Source organism: Panulirus ornatus, chromosome 6 (genome assembly GCF_036320965.1).
Source record: "Panulirus ornatus isolate Po-2019 chromosome 6, ASM3632096v1, whole genome shotgun sequence".
In the NCBI taxonomy this organism is placed as follows: domain Eukaryota; kingdom Metazoa; phylum Arthropoda; class Malacostraca; order Decapoda; family Palinuridae; genus Panulirus; species Panulirus ornatus.
The window spans coordinates 40,408,126-40,425,376 of record NC_092229.1 but is presented as its reverse complement, the minus strand read 5'-3'; the positions used below and the strand labels follow the sequence as shown (position 1 = coordinate 40,425,376).

Sequence of the window (17,251 nt, the reverse complement as noted above, 5' to 3'; positions counted from 1 at the left end):
GCTGTATTGGATTTGGTACCTTAGGTATCAGTACTGTCCTATTCGCCTTGAGTGGTTTAGGCAGTGTAGAGGTGGCAATCCACAGATCAAACATCTTGCAGAGCACCCGCAGAGGAATAGACTTCAGGAGCCTTGTCTGCATTCCATTGGGACTGGGGGCTGATGTTTTGGTGGCTTTGAGGTGGTGTGCTACCTTGCCCATGGTTAGAACCTCAGCTAGTGCTTTGCATATTTGGTCGCAATTGGTAATAGCATGTCTGTCTGGTTCGGATGGTCGCGAAAAGAGGGTTCCCCAAAAGCGGTAGAGGGTTTCCGGTCCAACCATAGATAGTGGTACCTCCAACTTGCCCTTGAGGACTTATCCAGCAGCCAGCGACTTATCCTTGTGATACAGCTGCTATACTTTCTTGTATTGTCCCCTGTGCAGACAATTCCCGTGCACAGGAGCCCTGTCTGTCCAGCGATCATTGCCCACACCTGCTTGACCTGCTCTGCCCTCACTATGATCCTGGTGGTCTGAGGGTGAGCTACAGGAACTTACCAACTTTTTGGCGTGTTCTATGACTACCCTGATGGTGGAGGGGCAATCCCCTTGGCGCAATTGACCGAGGGCACCATTTAATGCTTCCTCGCCCCACACAGGATTTGCAGGGCCTGGCCCTAGTGTGTCAAAGTAAGACAGTCTCTACAACAAAAGAGGCAACGGATTGGGGTTGGGGATACCGCGGAGTGTCGGAAACAGATATAACCGTGGGGTACTCTCCACCACCACCAGGAGCAGCAGGCCCTCCCCTATTGAAGACAGCCCCCTTTCCCGTACCGGTGAAGCCTCCCCAAACGGAGTTGGTATGCACAAACCTTTCCTCGTGCGGTGCCTCGTCCAGGGTGCCACTCCACATGTTGCCTCTAGTGGTCGCTGGGACACGTCTCACACCTGACACACTATACGCCACCTCTCCCTCATCATTCTCGTGGTGAGGGTTGACGTTCAGGATCAACTCCTGAATGCAGGTCTTATACGATGCCTTCCGTCTGAGGCCCTTGATTGCCTCGACTGTCCGGCATGGAACAATGGCCTGTAACCGCTGGTTCAGGCCCTGTCTGGCAACGAGTGAGGGACCAGCTGCCATCATCGCCTCTGCCCTTGCGAGGAGCTCTTATCTCCTTATCTGACCATCTTGCCTTAGACAAGACGTGCCTTGTTGCCAGCTCCTGGTGAAAGGAGTTGGCATGTGCCTGCCTCTCATGGACTCTACAGCCCCGAAAGCTGGCAAAGGTGGACCCACAATATTTCTACCTAATGCTCCCGCCTAATGTTCCTATCTACTACTACGACTACTACTACTACCTAATGTTTCCATGTAATGCTCCTGCCTAAGTGTTCCTACCTACTGCTTCTATCTATTGCTCCTAACATTTTACGAAAAGGCTGGGCTAACACATGCTCACCGCAGGAAAATCTAGTTACACTGCACGAGCTGTGTGGCTAAAGTGTTGTCAAGTGTTATGTATGACAAGATAACAAGAAGAGATTGTATGTTTGTGGACAGAATGCCAGTAGTCCACATATATGGAGCAGAAAGAAAAGACAACTACCTGGGTTAGAGGAGTGCAACGTAACAACTACTGAAGTGCTGACTCACTAAGACATATTCAGCAGTCAACAGTAGTTATGGGTACTCACTAACAAACCACCAAAAAAGCAACACATCACAACAGCAGAGGGAGATGATGTAAGGCATGAGAGGTTTCTCTTGGGATGAGGGTCAAAGCTATGGCTCCTCCTTGCATTTCAGCTGCTTCTTAAAAAATGCATCGAGGGCTGACTACCTTTTCTTGAGTTTTCTCTCAATGAAACAATGCTCCCTGGCAAATCAGTCGAGAACACCTCTTTCTGCATTGCTGCTGTGCTCCCAATCTGGGTCATTCTCAGCAAACCAGTCCATGATCTCTGTGATCTTGGTGATGCTGTCACCAAAGAATGCTGTGGTGAGGTTTTTCTCTGGTGGTGTCTGTGGCTCTTCTGTATTAGAATCTTCAGCCTCAGTGGATGCTTTGCCATGCCAATTCCCGATGTTCATTATTAGTAAGACAGTCATCATGAGACCTGCTGTAACTCTTCCACATTATCCACATCAGCATCACCCAATTCCACTTCACTTGGCACCTTGATAATGTCAGTCATGATTGCTGGTATTGCATCAGACCCCAGGAAGTTTTAACTTGCTTCAAGCCATAACTTCTAAACTCTGCTCGTGGAATTGTTGGATACTTCATCCTAGGGTGCTCCATTATTATCTATGGCCTTCATGATTTGATAGTTTTTCCAAACTCTTCGACAGACTGTTTATCTTCACCTGTTTTCTTTACAAGTTGTTTGACAGTGCAATGAAGGTAGTGGCCTTGAAATTAATATGACCTCCTGATCCACTAGCTGGATCATGGAAGTTGTATTCAGTGGAAAGCAAACCACTTTTACAGGTATGCAGGTCCGAAGGGTGTTTAGATTCTCAGAGTGGCCTAAGGCATTATTGAGTACCAACAATGCTCTGGGTTCAAAGTTTTCTCTTTCCCTATAGTGTTTCAATGCTGGGCATGAATGTGACATATACAACAGTTGAAAATATCAACTGACATCCAGGTCTTCTTATTTGATTTGCAGATCACAGGCAGATGCTCTTTTGAAAATCCCTTTATAGTTTGTGGTTGAGAATGGCAGATGAGTATCAGACCAGCTCAAAGTCTCCTGAAGCACTAACCCCAGCAGCAATGTTAAACAGTATTTTGCAACCTTGAACCCGCAAGCGTGCTTCTCTTCTCAACATACGTAGGTGTGATATGACATTCTTTTCCAGAGAAGGCCAGTTTCATCAACAATGGGGTATAAGATATATGTCACACTCAAAGTTGGGGTATAGGATAGACACCACACTTAACGATAGCTTTCAGGATAGCTGGAAATTACTAGGGGCCAGTGCTTCCCCTCAAGGCTTCACTAAAAATTTGGATACTGTTCTGTGCAAATTACCAATCTGTTTGAAACAATCAAACAGATGTTTCCAAACCATCTCCTTCTTCCTCCATGTGCCTGAAGATGCTCCTTGTTTCTTTTTCCATGATGATGAGTTGGTTTCTATCTATAAATCTATGTCTCTGATGCCTGTCTCTTCTGGGAACTCTCAACAAATGGGTGGCCAAGGCAAAAGAGTCTTCCCTTATCCCCGCTCTTACATGCTCCCATCTCATATACCATTCCATGCATTCTACCACCATACCCCTCCCTCTGGTACTCTTGCACTCTATTATTTCCTCATGTCACAGGTGGTCTTCCTCTCACATCAACCCTTTTGATTGGACTATCACACACTTTTCTTGTAAACTCCCCATTTTCCACTTTTTTCCACATGTGCAAACCACCTCAAGGTATTACATTCACTCTACCACTCCACAGTTCATTGCCTCTGTATTCCCTGCCATAACAAATCTTGGCTTAATTGCATAATATGATGCATCTGGCCAACTCCCCTTATGCTAAGCCTATCTCACATTTTGTCTAATAAACCACTCCATAAATGAGTCATCTTTCTTTATGTAAACTTTATGGTCTAATTTGCAGGAACTTTTATCTTGACTGCATTCTTAATATTGGTTACAACCAGTAACAGCCAATTTGAAAGCATTACCAATGGACCTGACGCATGCCAGCTTCCAACTGCCGTAACACTTGCAATTCTATACCCAAGGAAAAGACTTTTCCTAGTCACTTTAGATGCATTAGCAACAATACAACTTACTGGCCATTTTCCAGACATGATGGTTATAGTATATATTCAAAATAATATGGAAAAACTGGTGAGTCAGCAAAACTATGTCCAAAGTGTAAGTGCAGCAAAGTTTGTACTGAACTAACAGAGGACAGTGATTGCCACTAACAAGATGTGAGAGTAGGCGTATACTTTACGAGGAGAGCTGCTTTCAGCAAGTTATGAGTCTTCAAGCTCAAAGATTTTCTACTCTTTTTTTGCAGATCTTTGTAATCACTTTCTGGCAAAACTAGATGCAAGAGAACTATGACAAAACAGCATTCTATGAGGTAGCACTAACTGGGGTATTACTGTAAACCAATGAGGTCCATAACATTATGCAGGTACGAGGAGTGCACTACACAGACTGGGCAGGCCACTGTCTCATGCATTAGGATCATCAGTGGAGTACATATGAATAATCTGATGGATGTAATAGCAAGAATGAAAAGCATTAATTCTGAAAATACAAAGTTAGCAAGTTTTGATGTCAAGAGTTTATTGATGAATGTGCCTTTGGAAGGGGACATGCAAGCATTCAGAAGAGCAATGGAGGACATTCAGGATGAAGAGATACTTGTATCAAAAACACACTATGCAAAAATGGTGTCTTCAAGTGTCAGTTTTGGAGCATTCACATTCATCAAGGAAGAGTATAGACAGCATGACAATTTAAATACTTATCACACAGTATAATTAGGATAATCACTAAACTAGCAAGACCGTTTACTTACATGAAATGGAGACTTTTTTTCTGTCTTAACATGATGGTATACCTCTCCTAAAAACAAGGCTGAAGTCACAAATCGACTACGGTCTTCAAGAATTAAATCATCCCTTTCTGAAAGGAAATATTATTATTATCATTATTATTATCTATATCTGTTTATTATACGTTGTCACTGTCTCCCGAGTTAGCGAGGTAGCACAAGGAAACAGACGAAAGAATGGCCCAACCCACTCACATACACATGTATATACAAGCACATCCACACACAGCACATATACATACCTATACATCTCAATGTATGAATATATATACACACACAGACAAATACATATATACACATGTACATAATTCATACTGTCTGCCTTTATTCATTCCCATCGCCACCCCGCCACACATGAAATGACAACCCCCTCCCCCCACATGTGCACGAGGTAGTGCTAGGAAAAGACAACAAAGGCCACATTCATTCACACTCAGTCTCTACCTGTCATGTATAATGCACTGAAACCACAGCTCTCTTTCCATATCCAGGTCCCACAAAACTTTCCATGGTTTATCCCAGACGCTTCACATGCCCTGGTTCAATCCATTGACAGCACATCGACCCCGGTATACAACATCGTTCCAATTCACTCTATTCCTTGCACGCCTTTCACCCTCCTGCATGTTCAGGCCCCGATTACTCAAAATCTTTTTCACTCCATCTTTCCACCTCCAATTTGGTCTCCCACTTCTCCTTGTTCCCTCCACCTCTGACACATATATCCTCTTTGTCAATCTTTCCTCACACATTATCTCCATGTGACCAAACCATTTCAAAACACCCTCTTCTGCTCTCTCAACCACACTCTTTTTATTACCACACATCTCTCTTACCCTTTAATTACTTACTCGATCAAACCACCTCACACCACATATTGTCCTCAAACATCTCATTTGCAGTACATCCATCCTCCTCCGCACAACTCTATCTATAGCCCATGCCTCCCAACCATATAACATTGTTGGAACCACTATTCCTTCAAACATACCCATTTTTGCTTTCCAAGATAACGTTCTCGACTTCCACACAGTTTTCAACGCTCCCAGAACTCCCCCCGCCATGATTCACTTCTGCTTCCATGGTTCCATCTGCTGCCAAATCCACTCCCAGATATCTAAAACACTTTACTTCCTCCAGTTTTTCTCCATTCAAACTTACCTCCCAATTGACTTGTTCCTCAGCCCTACTGTACCTAATAACCTTGCTCTTATTCACATTTACTCTCAGCTTTCTTCTTTCACACACTTTACCAAACTCAGTCACCAGCTTCTGCAGTTTCTCACATGAATCAGGCACCAGCGCTGTATCATCAGCGAACAACAACTGATTCACTTCCCAAGCTCTCTCATCTACAATAGACTCCATACTTGCCCCTCTTTCCAAAACTCTTGCATTCACCTCCCTAACAAACCCCATCCATAAACAAATCAATCAACCATGGAGACATCATGCACCCCTGCCGCAAACTGACATTCATTGAGAACCAATCACTTTCCTCTCTTCCTACATGCACACGTCTCACACCCTCGATAAAAACTTTTCTCTGCTTCTAACAACTTACCTCCCACACCATATATTCTTAATACCTTCCACAGAGCATCTCTATCAACTCTATCATATGCCTTCTCCAGATCCATAAATGCTACATACAAATCCATTTGCTTTTCTAAGTATTTCTCACATACATTTTTCAAAGCAAACACCTGATCCACACATCCTCTACCACTTCTGAAACCACACTGCTCTTCCCCAATCTGATGCTCTGTACATGCCTTCACCCTCTCAATCAATACCCTCCCATATAATTCACCAGGAATACTCAACAAACTTATACGTCTGTAATCTGAGCACTCACTTTTGTCCCCTTTGCCTTTACAATGGCACTATGCAAGCATTCTGCCAGTCCTCAAGCACCTCACCATGAGTCATACATACATCAAATAACCTTACCAACCAGTCAACAGTACAGCCACCCTCTTTTTTTAATAAATTCCACTGCAATACTATCCAAACCCGCTGCCTTGCTGGCTTTCATCTTCTGCAAAGCATTTACTACCTCTTCTCTGTTTACCAAATCATTCTCCCTAACCCTCTCACTTTGCACACCACCTCAACCAAAACACCCTATATCTGCCACTCTATCATCAAACACATTCAATAAACCTTCAAAATACTTATTCCATCTCCTTCTCACATCACTATTACTTGTTATCACCTCCCCATTAGCCCCCTTCACTGATGTTCCCATTTGTTCCCTTGTCTTATGCACTTTATTTACCTCCGTCCAAAACATCTTTTTATTCTCCTTAAAATTTAATGATACTCTCTCACCCCAATACTCATTTGCCCTCTTTTTTGCTTCTTGCACCTTTCTCTTGACCTCCTGCCTCTTTCTTTTATACATCTCCCACTCACTTGCATTATTTCCAAGCAAAAATCGTCCAAATGCCTCTCTCTTCTCTTACACTAAAAATCTTACTTCTTCATCCCATCACTCACTACCCTTTCTAATCTGCCCACCTCCCATGCTTCTCATGCTACAAGCATCTTTTGCACAGGCCACCACTGCTTCTCTAAATACATCCCATTCCTCCCTCACTCCCCTTACGTCCTTTGTTCTCACCTTTTTCCATTCTGTACTCAGTCTCTCCTGGTACTTCCTCACACAAGTGTCCTTCCCAACCTCACTTACTCTCACCACTCTCTTCACCCCAACATTCTCTCTTCTTTTCTGAAATCCCTCTACAAATCTTCACCTTCGCCTCCACAAGATAATGATCAGACATCCCTCCAGCTGCACCTCTCAGCACATTAACATCCAAAAGTCTCTCTTTCACATGCCTATCAATCATTATTATAATCATTATCATTACTATTATTATCATTATAATTATTAATCATTATCATATTATTACTATTATTATTATTAGCATTATTACGTGACAACTAGAGACTGAGTGTGAACGAATGTGGCCTTTGTTGTCTTTTCCCAGCGCTACCTCACGCACATGAGGGGGGAGGGGGTTGTTATTTCATGTGTGGCGGGGTGGTGATGGGAATGAATAAAGGCAGGCAGTATGAATTATGTACATGTGTATATATGTATATGTCTGTGTGTGTATACGTTGAGATGTATAGGTATGTATATTTGCGTGTGTGGATGTGTATGTATATACATGTGTATGTGGGTGGGGTGGGCCATTCTTTCGTCTGTTTCCTTGCGCTACCTCGCTAACGCGGGAGACAGTGACAAAGCAAAATAAATAAATAAATACATATCATTATAATTATCATTATTATTATTACCATTACTATTATCATTTTCTTTTTAATTTTTTCATACATATTCACCATTTCCCGCATTAGCGAGGTGACATTAAGAACAGAAGACTGAGCCTTAGAGGTAATATCTGCACTTGGCCCCCTTCTCTCCACCTTTTGGAAAATCAAAAACAAGAGAGGAGGATTTTGAGTGCCCTGATCCCTTCCCTTGCAGTCGCCTTCTACGACATACAGGGAATACGTGAGAAGTATTCTTTCTCCCCTATCCTCAGGGATAAATTATTATCATCATTATTATTATCATCATTATCATCATTATCATTACTATTGTTATCATCAAACTTGATTGCCATTTCCCTTGTTAGAGGTAGCATCAAGAAACATTCACTTACATACACATATATACACATTTTCCCATATATTTATTTATTTATTTATTTTGCTTTGTCGCTGTCTCCCGCATTTGCGAGGTAGAGCAAGGAAACAGACGAAAGAAATGGCCCAACCCATCCCCATACACATGTATATACATGCACATCCACACACGCAAATATACATACCCATACATCTCAATGTACACATATATATACACACACAGACACATACATATATACACGTACACACAATTCACACTGTCTGCCTTTATTCATTCCCATCGCCACCTCGCCACACATGGAATAACATCCCCCTCCCCCCTCATGTGTGCGAGGTAGCGCTAGGAAAAGACAACAAAGGCCCCATTCGTTCACCCTGAGTCTCTAGCTGTCATGCAATAATGCCTGAAACCACAGCTCCCTTTCCACATTCAGGCCCCACAGCACTTTCCATGGTTTACTCCAGACGCTTCACATGCCCTGATTCACTCCACTGATAGCACGTCGACCCCGGTATACCACATCGATCCAATTCACTCTATTCCTTGACCGCCTTTCACCCTCCTGAATGTTCAGGCCCCTATCACTCAAAATCTTTTTCACTCCATCTTTCCACCTCCAATTTGGTCTCCCACTTCTCCTCGTTCCCTCCACCTCTGACACATATATCCTCTTGGTCAATCTTTATTCACTCATTCTCTCCATGTGCCCAAACCATTTCAAAACACCCTCTTCTGCTCTCTCAACCACGCTCTTTTTATTTCCACACATCTCTCTTACCCTTACATTACTTACTCTATAAAACCACCTCACACCACACATTGTCCTCAAACATCTCATTTCCAGCACATCCACCCTCCTGCGCACAACTCTATCCATAGCCCACACCTCGCAACCATACAACATTGTTGGAACCACTATTCCTTCAAACATACCCATTTTTGCTTTCCGAGATAAAGTTCTCGACTTCCACACATTCTTCAAGGCTCCCAGGATTTTCGCCCCCTCCCCCACCCTATGATTCACTTCCACTTCCATGGTTCCATCTGCTGCCAGATCCACTCCCAGATATCTAAAACACTTTACTTCCTCCAGTTTTTCTCCATTCAAACTTACCTCCCAATTGACTTGACCCTCAACCCTACTGTACCAAATAACCTTGCTCTTATTTACATTTACTCTTAACTTTCTTCTTTCACACACTTTACCAAACTCAGTCACCAGCTTCTGCAGTTTCTCACATGAATCAGCCACCAACACTGTATCATCAGCGAACAACAACTGACTCACTTCCAAAGCTCTCTCATCCCCAACAGACCTCATACTTGCCCCTCTTTCCAAAACTCTTGCATTCACCTCCCTAACAACCCCATCCATAAACAAATTAAACAACCATGGAGACATCACACACCCCTGCCACAAACCTATATTCACTGAGAACCAATCACTTTCCTCTCTTCCTACACGTACACATGCCTTACATCCTCGATAAAAACTTTTCACTGCTTCTAACAACTTGCCTCCCACACCATATATTCTTAGTACCCTCCACAGAGCATCTCTATCAACTCTATCATATGCCTTCTCCAGATCCATAAATGCTACATACAAATCCATTTGCTTTTCTAAGTATTTCTCACATACATTCTTCAAAGCAAACACCTGATCCACACATCCTCTACCACTTCTGAAACCCCACTGCTCTTCCCCAATCTGATGCTCTGTACATGCCTTCACCCTCTCAATCAATACCCTCCCATATAATTTACCAGGAATACTCAACAAACTTATACCTCTGTAATTTGAGCACTCACTCTTATCCCCTTTGCCTTTGTACAATGGCACTACGCATGCATTCTGCCAATCCTCAGGCACCTCATCATGAGTCATACATACATTAAATAACCTTACCAACCAGTCAACAATACAGTCACCCCCTTTTTTAATAAATTCCACTGCAATACCATCCAAACCTGCTGCCTTGCCGGCTTTCATCTTCTGCAAAGCTTTTACTACCTCTTCTCTGTTTACCAAATCATTTTCCCCAACCCTCTCACTTTGCACACCACCTCGACCAAGACACCCTATATCTGCCACTCTATCATCAAACACATTCAACACTACTTGGTATCACCTCCCCATTTGCGCCCTTCACTGAAGTTCCCATTTGCTCCCTTGTCTTACGCACTTTATTACCTCCTTCCAGAACATCTTTTTATTCTCCCTAAAATTTAATGATATTCTCTCACCCCAACTCTCATTTGCCCTCTTTTTCACCTCTTGCACCTTTCTCTTGACCTCCTGTCTCTTTCTTTTATACATCTCCCACTCAATTGCATTTTTTCCCTGCAAAACTCGTCCAAATGCCTCAGTCTTCTCCTTCACTAATAATCTTACTTCTTCATCCCACCACTCACTACCCTTTCTAATCAACCCACCTCCCACTCTTCTCATGCCACAAGCATCTTTTGCGCAATCCATCACTGATTCCCTAAATACATCCTATTCCTCCCCCACTCCCCTTACCTCCATTGTTCTCACCTTTTTCCATTCTGTAATCAGTCTCTCCTGGTACTTCCTCACACAAGTCTCCTTCCCAAGCTAACTTACTCTCACCACCCTCTTCACCCCAACATTCACTCTTCTTTTCTGATAACCCATATAAATCTTCACCTTAGCCTCCACAAGGTAATGATCAGACATCACTACAGTTGCACCTCTCAGCACATTTATATCCAAAAGTCTCTCTTTCGCGCGCCTGTCAATTAACACGTAATCCAATAACGCTCTCTGGCCATCTCTCCTACTTACATACGTATACTTATGTATATCTCGCTTTTTAAACCAGGTATTCCCAATCATCAGTCCTTTTTCAGCACATAAATCTACAAGCTCTTCACCATTTCCATTTACAACACTGAACATCCCATGTATACCAATTATTCCCTCAACTGCCAATTTACTCACCTTTGCATTCAAATCACCACTCACTATAGCCCGGTCGCGTGTATCAAAACCACTAACACACTCATTCAGCTGCTCCCAAAACACTTGCCTCTCATGATCTTTCTTCTCATGCCCAGGTGCATATGCACCAATAATCACCCATCTCTCTCCATCAACTTTCAGTTTTACCCATATTAATCGTGAATTTACTTACTTACATTCTATCACATACTTCCACAACTCCTGTTTCAGGAGTAGTGCTACTCCTTCCCTTGCTCTTGTCCTCTCACTAACCCCTGACTTTACTCCCCAGACATTCCCAAAGCACTCTTCCCCTTTACCCTTGAGCTTCGTTTCACTCAGAGCCAAAACATCCAGGTTCCTTTCCTCAAACATACTACCTATCTCTCCTTTTTTCACATCTTGGTTACATCTACACACATTTAGACACCCCAACCTGAGTCTACGAGGAGGATGAGCACTTCCCGCGTGACTCCTTCTGTTTCCCATTTTTTAGAAAGTTAAAAATACAAGAAGGGGAGGATTTCTGGCCCCCCGCTAGTCGCTTTCTACGACACATGAGGAATGCGTGGGAAGTATTCTTTCACACCTATCCGCAGGAATAATATATATATACATACACACACACATACACACATATACACACATATACACACATATTTATATATTTTTTTTTTTCAAACTATTCGCCATTTCCCGCATTAGTGAGGTAGCGTTAAGAACAGAGGACTGGGCCTTTTTCGGAGTATCCTCACCTGGCCCCCTCTGTTCCTTCTTTTGGAAAATTAAAAAAAAACGAGAGGGGAGGATTTCCAGCCCCCCGCTCCCTCCCCTTTTAATCGCCTTCTACGACACGCAGGGAATACATGGGAAGTATTCTTAATACCCTATCCCCAGGGATAATATTTATATATATATATATATATATATATATATATATATATATTTTTTTTTTTCTTCATACTATTCGCTATTTCCCGCGATAGCGAGGTAGCGTTAAGAACAGAGGACTGGGCCTTTGAGGGAATATCCTCACCTGGCCCTCTTCTCTGTTCCTTCTTTTGGAAAAAAAAAAAAAACGAGAGGGGAGGATTTCCAGCCCCCCACTCCCTTCCCTTTTAGTCGCCTTCTACGACACGCAGGGAATACGTGGGAAGTATTCTTTCTCCCCTATCCCCAGGGATATATATATATATATATATATATATATATATATATATATATATTCCCTGGGGATAGGGGAGAAAGAATACTTCCCACGTATTCCCTGCGTGTCGTAGAAGGCGACTAAAAGGGGAGGGAGCGGGGGGCTGGAAATCCTCCCCTCTCGTTTTTTTTTTAATTTTCCAAAAGAAGGAACAGAGAATTGGGCCAGGTGAGGGTATTCCCTCAAAGGCCCAGTCCTCTGTTCTTAACGCTACCTCACTAATGTGGGAAATGGCAAATAGTTTGAAAAAAAGAAGAAAGATATATATATATATATATATATATATATATATATATATATATATATATATATATATATATATATATATATATAAATATATTTTTATTTCTTTTTTTTATTATACTTTGTCGCTGTCTCCCGCGTTTGCGAGGTAGCGCAAGGAAACAGACGAAAGAAATGGCCCAACCCCCCCCATACACATGTATATACATACGTCCACACACGCAAATATACATACCTACACAGCTTTCCATGGTTTACCCCAGACGCTTCACATGCCTTGATTCAATCCACTGACAGCACGTCAACCCCGGTATACCACATCGCTCCAATTCACTCTATTCCTTGCCCTCCTTTCACCCTCCTGCATGTTCAGGCCCCGATCACACAAAATCTTTTTCACTCCATCTTTCCACCTCCAATGTGGTCTCCCTCTTCTCCTCGTTCCCTCCACCTCCGACACATATATCCTCTTGGTCAATCTTTCCTCACTCATTCTCTCCATGTGCCCAAACCACTTCAAAACACCCTCTTCTGCTCTCTCAACCACGCTCTTTTTATTTCCACACATCTCTCTTACCCTTACGTTACTCACTCGATCAAACCACCTCACACCACACATTGTCCTCAAACATCTCATTTCCAGCACATCCATCCTCCTGCGCACAACTCTATCCATAGCCCACGCCTCGCAACCATACAACATTGTTGGAACCACTATTCCTTCAAACATACCCATTTTTGCTTTCCGAGATAATGTTCTCGACTTCCACACATTCTTCAAGGCCCCCAGAATTTTCGCCCCCTCCCCCACCCTATGATCCACTTCCGCTTCCATGGTTCCATCCGCTGCCAGATCCACTCCCAGATATCTAAAACACTTCACTTCCTCCAGTTTTTCTCCATTCAAACTCACCTCCCAATTGACTTGACCCTCAACCCTACTGTACCTAATAACCTTGCTCTTATTCACATTTACTCTTAACTTTCTTCTTTCACACACTTTACCAAACTCAGTCACCAGCTTCTGCAGTTTCTCACATGAATCAGCCACCAGCGCTGTATCATCAGCGAACAACAACTGACTCACTTCCCAAGCTCTCTCATCCCCAACAGACTTCATACTTGCCCCTCTTTCCAAAACTCTTGCATTTACCTCCCTAACAACCCCATCCATAAACAAATTAAACAACCATGGAGACATCACACACCCCTGCCGCAAACCTACATTCACTGAGAACCAATCACTTTCCTCTCTTCCTACACGTACACATGCCTTACATCCTCGATAAAAACTTTTCACTGCTTCTAACAACTTTCCTCCCACACCATATATTCTTAATACCTTCCACAGAGCATCTCTCTCAACTCTATCATATGCCTTCTCCAGATCCATAAATGCTACATACAAATCCATTTGCTTTTCTAAGTATTTCTCACATACATTCTTCAAAGCAAACACCTGATCCACACATCCTCTACCACTTCTGAAACCACACTGCTCTTCCCCAATCTGATGCTCTGTACATGCCTTCACCCTCTCAATCAATACCCTCCCATATAATTTACCAGGAATACTCAACAAACTTATACCTCTGTAATTTGAGCACTCACTCTTATCCCCTTTGCCTTTGTACAATGGCACTATGCACGCATTCCGCCAATCCTCAGGCACCTCACCATGAGTCATACATACATTAAATAACCTTACCAACCAGTCAACAATACAGTCACCCCCTTTTTTAATAAATTCCACTGCAATACCATCCAAACCTGCTGCCTTGCCGGCTTTCATCTTCCGCAAAGCTTTCACTACCTCTTCTCTGTTTACCAAATCATTTTCCCTAACCCTCTCACTTTGCACACCACCTCGACCAAAACACCCTATATCTGCCACTCAATTATCAAACACATTCAACAAACCTTCAAAATAATCACTCCATCTCCTTCTCACATCACCACTACTTGTTATCACCTCCCCATTTGCGCCCTTCATTGAAGTTCCCATTTGCTCCCTTGTCTTACGCACTTTATTACCTCCTTCCAGAACATCTTTTTATTCTCCCTAAAATTTAATGATACTCTCTCACCCCAACTCTCATTTGCCCTCTTTTTCACCTCTTGCACCTTTCTCTTGACCTCCTGTCTCTTTCTTTTATACATCTCCCACTCAATTGCATTTTTTCCCTGCAAAAATCGTCCAAATGCCTCTCTCTTCTCTTTCACTAATACTCTTGCTTCTTCATCCCACCACTCACTACCCTTTCTAATCAACCCACCTCCTACTCTTCTCATGCCACAAGCATCTTTTGCGCAATCCATCACTGATTCCCTAAATACATCCCATTCCTCCCCCACTCCCCTTACTTCCATTGTTCTCACCTTTTTCCATTCTGTTCTCAGTCTCTCCTGGTACTTCCTCACACAGGTCTCCTTCCCAAGCTCACTTACTCTCACCACCCTCTACACCCCAACATTTACTCTTCTTTTCTGAAAACCCATACAAATCTTCACCTTAGCCTCCACAAGATAATGATCAGACATCCCTCCAGTTGCACCTCTCAGCACATTAACATCCAAAATGGAGTCTCTCTTTCGCACTCCTGTCAATTAACACGTAATTCAATAACGATCTCTAGCCATCTCTCCTACTTACATACGTATACTTATGTATATCTCGCTTTTTAACCCAGATATTCCCAATCACCAGTCCTTTTTCAGCACATAAATCTACAAGCTCTTCACCATTTCCATTTACAACACTGAACACCCCATGTATACCAATTATTCCCTCAACTGCCACATTACTCACCTTTGCATTCAAACCACCCATCACTATAACCCGGTCTAGTGCATCAAAACCACTAACACACTCATTCAGCTGCTCCCAAAACACTTGCCTCTCATGATCTTTCTTTTCATGCCCAGGTGCATATGCACCAATAATCACCCACTTCTCTCCATCAACTTTCAGTTTTACCCATATTAATCGAGAATTTACTTTCTTACATTCTATCACATACTCCCACAACTCCTGTTTCAGGAGTATTGCTACTCCTTCCCTTGCTCTTGTCCTCTCACTAACCCCTGACTTTACTCCCCAGACATTCCCAAAGCACTCTTCCCCTTTACCCTTGAGCTTCGTTTCACTCAGAGCCAAAACATCCAGGTTCCTTTCCTCAAACATACTACCTATCTCTCCTTTTTTCACATCTTGGTTACATCCACACACATTTAGGCACCCCAATCTCAATCTACGAGAGGCAAGTGTTTTGGGAGCAGCTGAATGAGTGTGTTAGTGGTTTTGATGCACTAGACCGGGTTATAGTGATGGGTGGTTTGAATGCAAAGGTGAGTAATGTGGCAGTTGAGGGAATAATTGGTATACATGGGGTGTTCAGTGTTGTAAATGGAAATGGTGAAGAGCTTGTAGATTTATGTGCTGAAAAAGGACTGGTGATTGGGAATATCTGGTTTAAAAAGCGAGATATACATAAGTATACGTATGTAAGTAGGAGAGATGGCTAGAGATCGTTATTGAATTACGTGTTAATTGACAGGAGTGCGAAAGAGAGACTCCATTTTGGATGTTAATGTGCTGAGAGGTGCAACTGGAGGGATGTCTGATCATTATCTTGTGGAGGCGAAGGTGAAGATTTGTAGAGGTTTCCAGAAAAGAAGAGAGAATGTTGGGGTGAAGAGAGTGGTGAGAGTAAGTGAGCTTGGGAAGGAGACATGTGTGAGGAAGTACCAGGAGAGACTGAGTACAGAATGGAGAAAGGTGAGAACAATGGATGTAAGGGAAGTGGGGGAGGAATGGGATGTTTTTAGGGAATCAGTGATGGAGTGCGCAAAAGATGATTGTGGCATGAGAAGCGTGGGAGGTGGGTTGATTACAAAGGGTAGTGAGTGGTGGGGTGAAGAAGTAAGATTATTAGTGAAAGAGAAGAAAGAGGCAATTGGACGATTTTTGCTGGGAAAAAATGCAAATGAGTGGGAGATGTATAAAAGAAAGAGACAGGAGGTCAAGAGAAAGGTGCAAGAGGTGAAAAAGAGGGCAAATGAGAGTTGGGGTGAGAGAGTATCATTAAATTTTAGGGAGAATAAAAAGATGTTCTGGAAGGAGGTAAATAAAGTGCGTAAGACAAGGGAGCAAATGGCAACTTCAGTGAAGGGCGCTAATGGGGAGGTGATAACAAGTAGTGGTGATGTGAGAAGGAGATGGAGTGGCAGATATAGGGTGTTTTGGTCGAGGTAGTCTGCAAAGAGAGAGGGTTAGGGAAAATGATTTGGTGAACAGAGAAGAGGTAGTAAAAGCTTTGCAGAAGATGAAAGCCGGCAAGGCAGGAGGTTTGGATGGTATTGCAGTGGAATCTATTAAAAAAAGGGGGTGACTGTATTGTTGACTGGTTGGTAAGGTTATTTAATGTATGTATGATTCATGGTGAGGTGCCTGAGGATTGGCGGAATTCGTGCATAGTGCCACTGTACAAAGGCAAAGGGGATAAGAGTGAGTGCTCAAATTACAGAGGTATAAGTTTGTTGGTAAATTATATGGGAGGGTATTGATTGAGAGGGTGAAGGAATGTACAGAGCATCAGATTG

General features: G+C 42.8%; 1 protein-coding gene across 1 annotated transcript in view; it reads right to left on the bottom strand.

The window, feature by feature from the left end:
- LOC139749160 (uncharacterized) overlaps positions 1-17,251 on the bottom strand; it is a 346,975-nt gene that overhangs the window by 92,507 nt on the left and 237,217 nt on the right. Inside the window, exon 5 of the mRNA XM_071662812.1 lies at positions 4,538-4,644. Within this exon, the coding sequence (XP_071518913.1) occupies positions 4,538-4,644 (107 nt within the window). The remainder of the gene's footprint in view (positions 1-4,537; positions 4,645-17,251) is intronic.